Below are 14,798 nucleotides of genomic sequence, written 5' to 3' on the forward strand. Positions count from 1 at the left end.
GGTTCCTAGAGTTGAAGTTCACCTCTGCTCTTTCGTCTTCCCTCTGCTGTCTGGAACCTTACCAGATAATCCTGCCCTCTCTTCCATAGGATAGTTATTTGAAATCAAGATTGTGTTTTCTTAGGGGGAAAAAAAAAAATCACTTCAAAAATTTGTCATGCACTACGTGTTCATGTATTCACTCATCCAGAGAAAAAAGACCAGTCACTGATGAAAGGTACTGTGACAGATAGGAGTGACACATCCGTGAGCCAGGCACCGTTCTTGGCTGTTTGTGTTTGGAGCCTGGTAAGAGAAGCAAACAACTCTGTGCAATACAAACGCATGTGTCGTATGCTCATGTTCATACAGATTATATATGAAACAAGTGTGGTGAAGGAAAAGTCCAGGGTGCTTATGGGAGAGAGCGTGTAACCGCAGGAGAGGATCTTGTTCACAGGTACCGCGTGTACACGGTCGTACCGTTTAGGAAGCAACCTCACTTGTCCATGTGCTTCAAAAAGTTACAAACCAAGAAGTAAACAGAGTGCTTCAGGTTTGTTCCTCTTAACAAGGTGGAACTATCAGCCTCTCAGTGTGGACCGTGGCTTCTATTAACATAATTGATGTTGACTCATAGTGGGCTTTTCACCAAGAAAGGTTTAGATTTGTTGCCCATTAACCCCTGTTAGGCCACATCTTAGTCTAGTATTAACGACATTATTTTAAAATTATATGTAGACTTTAAGATTATTTTTGTTAATTGTAATCATGGCCCTTTAAGAAACATGAGTGCGGTGAAGGACCTGTGTCCTGCTGTTGGGTAATACCAATAATAGCAGGTAGGCCTTTCTGAGTACTCGCCACATCCTGAGCATTGTGCTTATTTAGCACATTACATATATACATACACTGATTGTTATCATCCCCATTTTTATGATGGGAAAATTGAGATACAGAAAAGTTAAGCCATTTGCCTAAACTTAACACAGTAAGTGGCAGAACTGGAATTTTGAAGCTTAAAAGGAAATTTTAATTTTGATTTTTTTTTTTTTTTTTTTTGAAAGGGACAAAGAGCTTTTCCACTGATTCATTCCCCAAAATGTTCACAACAGCCAGAGCTGGGCCAGCCAGGAGCCTAGTACTCCATCTGGATGTGCCATCTGGGTGGCCAGGACTCCAGCCTTGAGCCATTATCTGCTGACTTCCAGGATGCATGTTAGTGGAAACCTGGATTGGAAGCAGCAGAGCTGGAACTCAAACCAGGCTCTCCAGTGTAGAATGCGGGCATCCCAAGCGGCGTCTCAACTGCTGTGCCAGACACGCATGCCAGAGCTGGGTTTTGAATGCCAGTAGTTAGTTCTGGAGTTCCCGCTTTTATCCAGTGTGCTAAGCTGCCCCTCCATCCCCTGAACGGATCTGTTTGAGAGCCATATGGCCATTTCCCATGTTGGACAGTCTCTTTCAACCTGTCTCCCATGTCTTTTGGATGGAGGGGTTTTCTTTTGTTTTGTAAAAAAGATTTGTTTATTTTTATTTGAGAGGCAGAGTTACAGACAGTGGGAGAGTCAAAGAGGTCTTCTGTCCACTGGTGTACTCCCCAAGTGGCCACAGTGGCCAGAGCTGGGCCGATCTGAAGCCAGGAGCCAGGAGCTTCTTCCAGGGACCTGGACCATCTTCTACTGCCCTGCTAGGCCACAAGCAGAGAGCTGGATTGGAAGTGGAGCATCCAGGAATCTAACTGGTTGGTGCCCATGTGGGATGCCAGCATCACAGGCGGAGGCTTAACTTACTATGCCACAGTGCTGGCCCTAAGGATTTTGGTTTGTAACTCTACAACCTAGTTTAATGCCTGCACACAGTAGGCGAATAAGCACATATTCAAATAATTGAATGAATTTCATTCCCCATCCAAGGAGCCAGCCTCATGCCTAAGTAATTAAAAACACCGAACAGGGCCAGGCCAAAGGCTCATCTAAATGCAAATTGCTCAAAATACAGGTTCATCCCACTGAAAGTTAATTGGTTGTTTTGCTGAACTCTGGATGTCTGTCTTTTTTCACATTCTCTCCTTTGGTAGTCTCAGCTCTTCTCTGGGCCTGTTAGTGCTTTTTGTGTCCGTACTTCCAGCCAGTACCAGGTGTCTGATCTTCCAGCTAAATTATTTAGTACCCACCTGACATCTCCTTGTGGGAGCCTCAGATGGTCTCAAACTCAGTATTAACAGAATGGAGCTCTTGATTTCTCTCTTTATCCTCCTATAACCAAACTTCCTGATCTCAATAAATGGGACCACTCATCAACCCAGTTACTCAAGCTACCAATGTAAGTATCTTTGATTTCTTCCTCCTACTTCCCACATCAAATCTATTTTCTCCTCTTGTCAGTTCTGTCTCTAGACCATATGTCAGGCCAGGCTGCTGCTTCCTTCTCCTTGCACCCACGTGGAGACTCTCCTCTAAGCCACTGGCCATTTTCTTCCATGAGTATGCTGCATAGTAGCGCCCAGGGGGTGTCTCTTCCTCTGTTGCCTACCTCTAATCTCTTTTGATGGAGACCTTTGGCCATTCAGGTCCGTTTGTCATTGTGGAAACCTCATCAGGACCTGGGCACCTTGGGAGAATGCCTTTGCCTCTTGTCTCTGGCCATTTTGTCATGTGAAATGAATGTGGTTCTAGTATAGCTCTTGCTTGGTTGACCGGTGCTAATAGTGGCAAGACGACTTAACGACTCTCCATTGCCAGAATGCCTTTGAATTGCTGTGGTATCTCACACCTGACCATTATGAGGGTACTTTCAAAAATTTGTGGAAATTGCCTTAAAAGTTATATTGAAATCTGTGCATAGTTTTTTCAAAACTTGCATTTTTGTGAGGTCTGTAAGACCCCTCATATCCATAGATTGCAAAAACTGTATCCAAATAAGCTTATCTGTTAGTTCCACATTCCATGAGCTTCTGGAAATGCCCTTATCTGCAAGCCCCCGGGTTCATGTCACACAGGCCCCTTTTTATTTTCACTTGGAAGAAGACACAGAAATCGTCCCAGGCTGCTTCAGTTCTTGAGGTGTCTTCACTCCGTTTTCATGACTAAGGGTATAGGTCTATTAATTGTTTTTGAGTATTCTCATTGTACCCATTTGTTCCCAAGTGAGTGGCAGTCACTGGTCTGGTTGTACGAATCTGCACGTGACCCGGTCCTCAGAACTGCTGGCCAGGCTCTCTGCTGGTGTCTCCCGCGTCTTCTGTCCCCAGCTCCTGGGTGAGGCCGCTCAGAGGGCGGCGTTCACTTGCTCCAGCTTGGAGGTGGTTCTGTTTTGCGCTTTCTCCTCTCTTGATGTCTTCCTGGGCAGTAGCTTGCCCTGTTGGTTTCAGCGTGCCAGTCACCGCTGGACTCCCTGGATTTGGGCCTTCCTGGGAGGGCTTTGCTCTCCATCATAAAGCTGCACGGCTTTGGGAGTCTTGCCGCTGTGGGCTGGAGGCGGGCCCACCATCACCCGGAGCTGCGCCTCCCCACTCCCCTGTGTGACTCGCCGATACTAGGGAAATGAAATAAGACATTAAAAATGTGCACCCTGTTTTTGTTTTATTTTCTTTAACTCCAAGAAACAAAGCAGACTCATAGCTCGCTACAGGCTATTGAAAGCCAGCTGTCACGTGTAGCTCAGTGGCAGTGCGAGGTTGTGCTGGTCCTTGGGTTGTATTCTCAGCGTAACCCTGTCTCACTGGCAGCGTTGGTCTTGGTGTTGAGCTGCTGTGTTCCGTGGGCCTGTGATGGACCTCCGTGTTGGCTCCAGCAGCCCCTCAGCACTAACCCTCTGATTGCTGGGAGGCCTCTGCCGCTGCTGTTGGGGTTGGTGTTGTGGAGTAGTGGGTAAAGCCACCACCTGCAGCACCAGCATCCCATATAGGCACTGGTTCGCGTCCCGGCTGTTCCACTTCCTAGCCATCTCCCTGCTAATGCATATGGGAAAACAGAACATGGCCCAAGTCTTTGGGCCCCTGTGCTGCATGGGAGACCTGGAAGAAGCTCCTGGTTCCTGGCTTCAACCTGGCCCAGCTCCAGCCATTGCAGCCATTTTGGGAGTGAACCAGCAGGTGGAAGAATTCTCTCTGGATCTGTCTTTCTGTCTCTCTCTGTCTCTGAGTTTCAAATAAATAAAATCTATAGACACACTCAGCTACACACTTCGCCAGCTGGTAACCCATGTAACTTCCAGCATTTCCTCCCTGTGAGTCGGCAGACACACACATTGCATTGCTGACTTATTCCTGTCTTTTCCCAGTTTTATGTCTTTTAAAAGGAGTAACTCAAAAATGCCTTCAGATTTTACCACAATTTTATATTTTTTGGAAAATAACACTTATTTGGGGTGTAAAGAGAGTGAGAAAGAGGAGGAGAGAGAGCTTCTATCCACTGGTTTACTCCAGAATGACTGCAACAGTTGGAGCTGGGCAGGGGCTGAAGCCAGGAGTCAGAAATATAAAATCCAGGTCTTCCAGGTGGGTGGTAGGGACCCAATAACTTGAGCCATCAGAGCTGGAGTCAAGAGCTAGAGATGAGAATTGAACCCAGGCACAAAGCAGAATGCCCAGTCCCTACCCTGGTTTTAAATTGTCATTAGACCAAGGCCCAGCATTGTGGTATAGCAGGTGAGGCTGCCGCCTGCAACTCTGGCATCCCATATGAGTGCCGGTTTGTGCCCCGGCTGATTCAACTCCCTGTGATTGGCTGGGGAGAGCAGCAGAACATGGCCCAAGTCCTTGGACCCCTGCTACCCGTGTGAACACCCAGAAGAAGCTTCTCGTTCCTGGCTTCAGCTTGGCACATCCCTGGCCATTGTGGTCACCTGCAGAGTGAACCAATAGATGAAAGATCTCTCTGGCTCTGTCTCTCTCTCCCTCTCTAACTCTTTCAAAAAAAAAAAAAAAAAAAAAACTTAAAAAATTGTCATTAGGCTGTGAAATGAGAGTGGGGCAGGAGTTCGGTAGCAGTTAAGCTGCTGCGTGGGGAGCCCACATCCACATTGGAGCACCTGGATTCGAGTTCCAGCTCTGCTCTCCATTCCCAGTCCTGCTAATGTGCAAGTAGTTGGGTCTTCGCCACTCGTGGGTGACCTGGGTTCAAGGTCCAGCTCCAGCTGTTGTAGGCATTTAGGGAGTGAACCAGTAGATGGGAGAGCTCTCTGCCTTTCCAGTAAAAATAAAAACCGATTTTTACAAAGTGTAACACGGAGTAAAGCATAGAATTCATGTGGTGTTTGGAGTCTGTTTCATGACCATCACTCTGGGAAGACAAAATGATGGAACGTAATAGACCAGTGGTTTGAGGAACGTTGGGTGGGCATGGGCTTATCTCAGCTCTGCGCAAAGCAGGGTACTGGGTCATCCTTGAGATGTCACATCATCTGATTCATGATCATAACAGTTTTGGGGCCTGGAATGTGCTGTGTATTCTACATGTACTAAAAGGATCTTTCCTCATTTCTTTATATAGAACTCCCGTGTAGTGCTAGAGAGCTCATCTTGTAAGAAGTAATTAACTTAACTAGGTCATAAGCCCCCCTCTGCAGATGATGATGATATAGGCCTTGCACACTGGCGACACGCTTAAGCTGCAGGGTTATATAAAATGGGCGCCTAGGGAGAGGCGTGAACCGTTGGAGTCCGTTGGGGTGCTATTTAATTCATTACTGCTGTGCTCAATAAAAAATTCATCATGCCTCATAAAAGTGCCCAAGCCTTTCCAGGCAATGAACTCCCAGTTCAGAGCCAGGAATACGCACGGTTTATGGGGGACCACTCAAGCACCGACAGCGGGCAACAGGAGCGGCACCATCCTGTTTTTCCAAGGACATCACCATAAATCTCTGGGCCTGAGAAGATGATCCTGACATCCGAAAACATTATGAATGAGTTGGTTCCTGACTTGGCGGTGACATCAATTTCTGGGCACTTGTCAGCTGTCTGCAGGGAGACTTGTGTAGCCTGCCTTGCTCATCAAAACCTTTGCGTCTAAACCCCAAATAACCTTGCCCTACTTTCCATCTGGGGTAGTGCCTTGACTCTGCCAGCGACAGCAGTGCCGCTGACTTCAGCCTAAACATCACTGAGTGGTTCGCACTGTTGAGCACACCTGTGTGAAAACAGAATAGCTAAGCGACTCAAGGCCAGAGCATAGCCGCCTTTTGTTTTATTTCTTCCCCGTGTGAGAAGGGCCCTCCTCAATCCACATGTTTTATGTGAATTATAAGGGACTTGGGGGTGGGGAGGCTCTTTCAGAAGCAGGCGACATAGTTTTATTTCGGTGAAAGTGTCACCAGCCGTGATGGTGTCTCTGTGGTCAAGCCTGCATCTCTCGTTGCAAGCCCTGTGCCTTGTTTTTTTTTTGTCTGTTTTTAAAGATCTATCCATCTATTTGAAAGGCAGCATGACAAAGCGGGGAAAATGGGGACAAAAGATGGAGGGACAGAGACAGGAGTACTCCCAAGTCGGATGCTCGTGTCACAGGTGGTGACTTAACTCCCTGTGCCACAGTGCTGGCCTGCAAACTCCATGTATTTTGTACTGGGATTGGGACGGTTCTTGGCTGCCTGTCAGATCAGTTTGCAGGTGCTGCAGCTGGGTTATGTTGCCACACAGCAAACTCAGGACTGCAAGAATTGTTCCCCTAAGCACCAGAGTGCTTGTTCTGTTGTACACAGACAGGGCCTTGTTCATTTGACTGTCTCTGAACTGTGTTTGTCTCTGAACCACCAGCTCAATCCCTAGAAAGATTTGTGTATCGTAACTGAAGAGGTAAGAGGTATAGAGATAAATTATCTCTGTGCGTGTGTGTGTGTGTGTGTATGAGACTCCTTCTATATGCTCTGTTATACATGATGTGATCTATATGTGACATAAATGATGTTACCTGTGTCTATAGATACATTTGTAGATCTGTTTACTCTTGGAAAAATTCATTAGAAGGTCTATGAAAAAAACTCCAAAAAGCAAAAGCCTTGCTTGTATCCCCCCCCACCCCCACCCCACCAACACAGTAGTTGGATCCAGGTGGTGCCTGCTCTGTTAATGCACCAAGGTTTTGATGTCTCTGGGGATTCCCATGCTTTTGTCTTCATGGTCACAAATCTCTGTCATTGAAATGTGTTTTCCTTTCCTCATTCACCCACTGCTATTTCATAGTGTTCTCTTTCATTAAACAATTACTATAGGTGGATTTGTGTAATTCTATGATTATGATAATTCCATCACAGTATTGTTAGAACACAGTGCAGAGTGCCAGAGAGTACAGAGATTGTAGTCATGCCAAGCCCTTACAGGACATTAAAATCCCAGAATCCTAGGGAATCGTGCATAGCCGCTTTCTGCTATTTGTAGAAGTGACTTCTGATCTACATGTTCCAATCCAGAAGTGTTTCCTTCAGCCAGTTGTCCACTGGTGTGGCATGTATGTTAACTACTAGGTGTTACCCTGTTTTCTGTTGAGAAATTTTTAACTTTAGAGACTTCCTATTTTATTTGTCTGCCTGTTGAAGAATTTTAAGATTCAATATGTCTTCAAACATGATATGTATAAATTTGCATATGTGAAGTGTATGAGTTAGAGAAGATGAACCAAGAATGGATTCTAAGCAAAGTTGTGACATCTGGCCAGCTTTAAATGCCAGGGTTTCTATGTTTTCTGGTCAGCATAGCACAAAAACTGGCCTTGGAAATATGGAAGATGATAGCCAATTCTTGGTTTTTTTCAGAAATACAATCTATTTCCTTTAAAGAGATTATTATATCAACATTTGATTTGTACAAATATGTACATCTTTGAATATAGATCCAAATTAATTAGAACTGAAGCACAAAAGAATGAAGCAGCAGTCCTCGTGAGGTCACCATGCCTGTTTCCAGCATGGGGAAATATTATGGAAACTGCCCCTTGGTGACCTTGGACTTGCACCTGGTCTTTGTAGTGTTTTGCTCATTTCTCTAAAGTAGTGCTGTCTCATGAACTACCTGGGTTAAAGATCAGGTATGATGTCAGCAAAAACAGTTGAGTTGTCTCTCTTCAGCAGAGTAACTTCAGAGAAATCTACTCTTAATCCTATAAAAATGAGTTGTTAAAGTGAGTTCAGTTGTAGATTCACAAAGATAAGAATCTGAACATAGAAACTTTTTTAATGTCTTGGAAGTAAATTGTTAATATGCCTTAAGTACAGGCTGGCGCTGTGGCTCACTTGGCTAATCCTCCGCCTGCGGCGCCAGCACCCTGGGTTCTAGTCCTGGTTGGGGCGCCAGCTACTAGTCCCGGTTGCTCCTATTCCAGTTCAGCTCTCTGCTGTGGCCCGGGAGGGCAGTGGAGAATGGCCCAAGCGTTTGGGTCCCTGCACCCGGCTCCTGGCTCCTGGCTTCGGATCAGCGAGCAGCACCAGCTGTGGCGGCCATTAGGAGAGTGAACCAATGGAAAGAAGACCTTTCTCTCTGTCTCTCTCTCTAACTCTGCCTGTCAACAAAAAAAAATGCCTTAAGTATATCCTTCAACTATATTTAAGTTATATTTGAGTTGCTTCAACAGGTTTTAAAATTAATAAAAGTGATTTCTAACTTCAATTTAAATTAATCCACCTTTATGTATCATTAAATATCATGGGCATGTACAGCTTAACAGGAAGGTGATAAAAGCCCAACCCAAGTTTTAAGAAATCTGGTTCGTGGTGCCGTTATTATTATTATTTTTAAATAGATTTTGACCCTGGGAAAAATTGATCTCATTCTGTTTGGGCCATAAAAGGACTCTGAGAAGCCAGATTGATTCTGGTAGCCACCAGAGGTTTTTCTTATTCCCCAAGTCCATCCTAGACCAGAACAGGGTTTTCTGAGAGCCCGATGTAGCCATGAGTCTGAAGTTTGGAGTCTGGCTACTCTCAGGTTCCTATTTTCCATAATAAACAAAACCACCTTGCCTGGACTTTTTCTTGTCATTTTAATCTAAAAGACAAACTCACCTTTTCATGTAAAAATATACACGTGTGTGTGTGTGTGTGTGTTTGCCACTGTGTAAAAGTTATCGTGCCCATATGTGTTTTCAGTCTCCTTGTGTTATAATGGCAGTGAGGCAGGCCAGCAGTTTGTCCAGAAAGAATAGACCTGATGTTGGTGAGTGTGTGCAGGTGGGGATAGGGCGCAGGAAGTGCTGCTGAGGAAGCAGCAAGATGGGAAAGGAAGCCTGCAGGTGACTTCCTGCAGAATCTAGACGGCGGAGTTGCAGGGCTTGGGTGCTCCAGGAGGCTGGCCCTCCTGCACAGGATGTCGGGAACTGCTGGGAGCGGTGAGCCTAGAAAGAACTAGAACCTGCAGTGACCAGTTCCACCCTAGATTGGGTGGGTCGAGGGAAACATGGCACCAAGGAGTCGACTGAGGTGCAGTAATAAGCCCCGGCTGCCAGTCAGCCAGGCCAGCCTGCCCGGGGCAGCAGCACTAGGACCTGGTAATTTACGAGCTTGTATATTACACTTACCCTGAGAACAAGGAGAAGGCAGTGCAGGAGCTTTAAGCCCTGGAGGGTGTATTCTGTGAGTGGTGCCCTGGGGAGCAGTGGTATTCCACAGACCTAACATTACGGTTTTCAAAGGGGAGACAGTGTCATCCATCCATCATAAGCCTTATTACCCAGCAAGCAAATTAGAAGGAGACTTGGATTCCAACCCTGACGACATACCCAAATTCCCAGCGTAGTCCTCAGCACCCTGTGGGCTCCTGTGTGTCTCTCCCCTACGCGGTGTTTGTAAGCACAGTCCTACCTCACCTAGCAGCAGGGATAGACAAGATGCGTGATTCAGCGTACATGAGAGCTTTATGGAGATAATTCCCCCGAGGTACCATGGGTTATGTTGCCAAGCAGTTGTTCTATTTTAAAAGCCCAGTGACAGCCTTTAAGCACAATTGCTGTCATATCACTATCCGTGAGATGCTGTTCAATAGAAAGCACAAATTGGCCGGCGCCATGGCTTAACAGGCTAATCTTCCGCCTTGCGGCGCCGGCACACCGGGTTCTAGTCCCAGTTGCCCCTCTTCCAGTCCAGCTCTTTTCTGTGGCCCGGGAGTGCAGTGGAGGATGGCCCAAGTGCTTGGGCCCTGCACCCCATGGGAGACCAGGAGGAAGCACCTGGCTCCTGGCTTCGGATCAGCGAGATGCGCTGGCCGCAGTGGCCATTGGAGGGTGAACCAACGGCAAAAAGGAAGACCTTTCTCCCTGTCTCTCTCTCTCACTATCCACTCTGCCTGTCAAAAAAAAACCCAAAAAAACAAAAAACACACAAATATCTAAAAAGGTTTCCAAAACATTCAGTAGCTAAAGCATTGACGGCACGGTTAGCGGGTGGTCTTCTCCACCTCTCCTCCCCTGAATAAAGACTCCCAGGATTTCTGCTGCATTGATTAACATGGCTGCTTTTGGTCCACAGAGGCCAGCAAGCTCGTTATGTCCTACGTGGCAGCCGTTTGTGGAAAAGGAGCCGAAGTGAACCAGGTCAAAGAACAGCTCTTGCAGTCCAACCCGGTCCTGGAAGGTAAGAAGCTCCCTGTATGTTTGAACTCTGGACCTCGAACCATGGATCCTGTTTGCAGGGTCCCTCGGGGGTCTGATGTGCTAGGGGAGAGTTAGGAAAGGACTCGGCTCGAGACGCGCTGAACGAAGTGCATCCTGGGAACTCTAGGCTTCCGGGGCTTACAGAAGGGAATGGTTCACCCGTGTAAAGGGAGTCTTCCCAATCACAGCCATCTTTTCACTTTCAGTTCCTATCTGAGTTACTTCAGGGTTGCTTTAAAATTACTGATTGCTATTGCATTTGATGGTGCAGTGCCATTTCACCGTGCAGGATGGCACCTATGGCTGGTTAGTTCTGTTGCCAGGGAAACACAGAAGGACCAGTCTTTTCAGGGCTGTAAAAGACTAAACCTGACTGTAGAGCTCTCAGATTCTGTGGTGAGCTCTCTGGTAGTCAGCCCACAGCCGTATGATAAAGTGCCATAGACTGGGTGGCTTAACAACAGGCATCTATTTTCTCATACTCCTGGAAGATCCCAAGATCACGGTGAGGACAAGGTAGGTTTCCTTGTGAGGTCTTTAGCCTTGCCTTTTAGGTGGGTGTGGTCACGTGGCCGCCTCTTTGTGCATGGGGAGAGAGACTGAGTGAGCTCTCTGGTCTTCCTTCTTCTAAAGGCAACAATGCCATCATGAGGCCTCGCCCTCGTCACCTCACGTAACCTTAATTATCCTGCAAAGGACCAGTCTCCCCTCACCATCACACTGGGGGTTAGGGCTTCAGTACAGACTTCTGCAGGGACACAAACCTTCAGTCCGTAACTCCGTCAGAAACGAATTCCCTTAATGCCACGGGGGATCCCATGGAGGATGCAGCTGCATAAACCACCTGTCTAATGAAAACAGTACATCAAAATTATCTGCTGTCGAGAGCAAGCCATTCAGTTCACTTCATCTTGTAGGCGTGCCTTTACTGCCAGTTGGCACATTTGTGTGGGTACAGTAGAGTTACTCAGTTTTGGCATGAGTGGCATGGATATGGCTTTGCTGTGGCGAGCACTCCTGTGCTTTGTGGGTTGGCCTGAGCTGGCCATCTCTGCCCTGTTCTCCTGAGGTGCCAGTTGTACCCATGCCCATACTACGGCCAGGAACGTCTCCAGAGTGCCAGAGGTTCCCTGGGGAGTCGGAACCATCCCTAATTAGAGTCTCTGGGCTACAGAAGTAGTTTCTTTCAGTCCCTTGTGCAGAGTCTCGGAAGGACAAGCTGTTACACAAATGAACGATGAGCATTCGCCAGCGTGGAGGGACAGACCCCTGCCCTGTTGTCCTTCATACTAAGGCCTAGCCCGCCTTCCCTTTTGGAGATGTTCCTGGACACTGTCCACTTTGTTACCAGGAGACACCCAGCGTCTGCATTCCAGATAGTAGGATAAGAGAGCAGCAAAGGCCCCGTCATCTGTTGTGAGGTTTTTGATCTCTCCTCCTCTTCAGTACCTTGACTAAGAAAGACGCTGTTGGGGCAAGTGGTATCTCTTTGTTTCGTGGTTCCAGTATTTGTCTTTCTGCTTTGAAGTTAGGTTGCTATCCACGTCCTGTGTTTCTGTGAATGCTTATTTTAAGAATGCTGTGATCTGAAGGAGAAACACTGTGGAATGCTATAGCTTGCATCTGGGATTAGAATCCGGCTCTGTATTCAGTGGTATTTGAAACTAGGCTGCAGTGCAGGAAATGGAAGAAATGTCCACTGTAGGCACGTAGTGTCTTTTCTGGGAATGCTTTACTTTTTAAGTGGAGCGGCCACTGTAAATGAACATGCAGAACAATGGCCTTAAAAAAAACAATTGAGGAATGTGTCTCGAGTGTTCCATAATGGAGCCCTTGTTTTTTGATTCTGTGGCTCATAATAAAAGACTGTAGTGTTTAGGGTCGTGTTTAGTAATGTGCAACTCATATTTGCTTGATGAAAAGATGGTTTATAGCTTGCAAGTGGTGCCCTGAATAAAGGTTTTTTGAGGCAATTCCTTCACTTGCCCCTGACCTTCAGGCCGCAATAATCTGGCCTTTATGCACCAGCGTCTAGGGTCTGTGCAAGTTAGTTCACTCGGCAGCCATGCTCAGCAGGAAGGTCTAGTCTGTGAAAGCCTGAGAAACACGTGGTCATCATCCACCATTGTCAAGGTTGTGTTTATGAAAACCTACCTTCTAGCAGGTGGTGGACATGGGATGAGCATGGGAACCTACCAGCAAGCATCGTCTTCTGTCTATTCCCAGCGTGCAGGTTTGCTCACTCAACAAGGCACCCAGTGTATTTTCTGTTAGAGAATTTTGTATCGGGCACCCAGTACAGGCCCAAGCAGCACCTGTAATGCAAAGAACTTTTCGTGTGTTGACTGTAAATTTTGCCCGAACTGAGTTTGAGCCAACTATTTTTTTCTTTTTATATCAATCAAAACATTTTTGTTTAAGGCCTTCTAATGTGACATAACGCATCAGGTTTGGCTGCAGAATGTCTACAGTTAACTTCTGCGTACACACAAACCCTCACCCCTTGCAAAGCTTGGGCCAGCTGTTAGCCCTCGTCCTCAGCTAAGTGCTTGTCAAGCTAATCCTCTTCTCCCTGTATAATTGAAGACATTCTGGAGGCTTCGAGAGATGGGTGCCTAGCCTGTTATTTCAGAGCATCATTTCTGTTCATCACGTTGTCATTCCTTGCTAGTTGAAGGGGCCCCCTGGTGATAGCAGTGGGATGTCTTGGTAAAAATGCAGGCTTCCATGCCTGCCCCAGAACCGCTGTGCCCAAGTGTGCACGCTAGCAAGATCCTCAGGTGCTTGTTTGCACATTAAATTTGTGATGAAACTGTAATCTGTCTGCCTGTATGGTTTACATTCATCTGAATTAGTCACCTGCTGCCATCTTGCCAGATTATTACGCCCCTTTGGGCTCAGGCATGATGAAACAGTCCTTTGACCTCGCGACCTCGATTACCCGGAAAGTAATAAACAAGAGTGCTGTGTGCCTGGGACAGTGTCAGCCGCGTGGTTCTTCTGTACTGTCACTTAAAAGGGGGTCCTGTGGGAGATGTGTATGCTGGAAGCGGCCAAGGTTGGAACAGACCTGTGGTTTGTGTTCTGGGCCAATTGAGTTTTCCTTATTTTCTGCAGAAGTTCATGTAGGTCTGATGGAGCATGAAGTCGCTATGTAGCTTTTTTAGCCTGCTGGAAGTGATCTCTTGCTCTTTCTGTATTTATGAGCTATAGAATAAATCACATTTAAATAGCTTTATTTTCAAATTAATTAAGCAATTGATAGTTTCACCTGCTTTCATCGCTGATCTAGAAATCTCATTAAGTCCCATAAAACCTTTGATAATGTTAAGTAATCCTTGAAATAACCTTATTCACAGATGATAGTGGTGGATGCTTTCCTACTGGTCACTCAATTGTCTGCTGTCTAAAAGACTGAAAAGATTTTGAATTAGATAAGGTTAAGTTTACAGTAATCTTTGAAAAAATTCGCAAATCATAGGAATGACTCCCTTTTACTTTGGTCTTACAAGACATAGAAGCTTTTGCAGTTTATTAATACTTCTGTTAAGTAAGTTCCTACAGACATTTTGAACAGAAATGTCATTGCTGCAGGTTGTATTTTCCAGAAACTATAGATGTCAAATACTGTATTTGCTTTGTCTTTCTGTTTGAAATAATTTTTTTCTGCCAGCTTTAACCTCACATCTGTGTTTTTCCCTACTAGCTTTTGGAAATGCCAAAACTGTGAGGAATGACAACTCCTCGAGATTTGTGAGTATTTGTCTAAGTGTTAACACTAATATTTAGCTCATGTATGTTTAAACAACCAGTAGATGTTTAACATTTCTTAATATACACATTTTAAAAATAAGAGCACCATCTCTATTGAAATGATAAAGTTCTATAAGAACTATTTTTTGCTTTCTAGAATTTTCCTTTTTAATTGTTCTTGGAGTGACAAGCTATTTGTGACATGTTTTCTTGTCTTCTATCATGAAATGCCATGAGCATTTTAAGGGAGGCCATTTAGAGTAGCTCTCCTCTGAGTCTTGGTATTCTAACTCTCATAATTGAGAGTTAGAAATTAGGCAAAATGAAAGATAAACTGAGGGTCAGGCTTGTATTCTGTGTAGCCCAGAGAGGATGAGATGTATTTTGAAACTTTATCGAGGTAAAACCAATAGGTTTGGCAACCAGTGAAAGGGACCAGAGGAGGGAAGTAGAAGTGAGCGGTGAAAATGGAAGCTCATTGATGTT

The 14,798-nt window shown here is 45.8% G+C and overlaps 1 protein-coding gene across 1 annotated transcript in view; it reads left to right on the forward strand.

The window, feature by feature from the left end:
• Positions 1 to 14,798, forward strand: part of MYO1B (myosin IB) — a 163,296-nt gene that overhangs the window by 74,144 nt on the left and 74,354 nt on the right. The window contains 2 exon segments of the mRNA XM_062189379.1: positions 10,435 to 10,539; positions 14,266 to 14,312. Of these exon segments, the coding sequence (XP_062045363.1) occupies positions 10,435 to 10,539; positions 14,266 to 14,312 (152 nt within the window).

This window comes from Lepus europaeus, chromosome 1 (assembly GCF_033115175.1).
Source record: "Lepus europaeus isolate LE1 chromosome 1, mLepTim1.pri, whole genome shotgun sequence".
In the NCBI taxonomy this organism is placed as follows: Eukaryota; Metazoa; Chordata; class Mammalia; order Lagomorpha; family Leporidae; genus Lepus; species Lepus europaeus.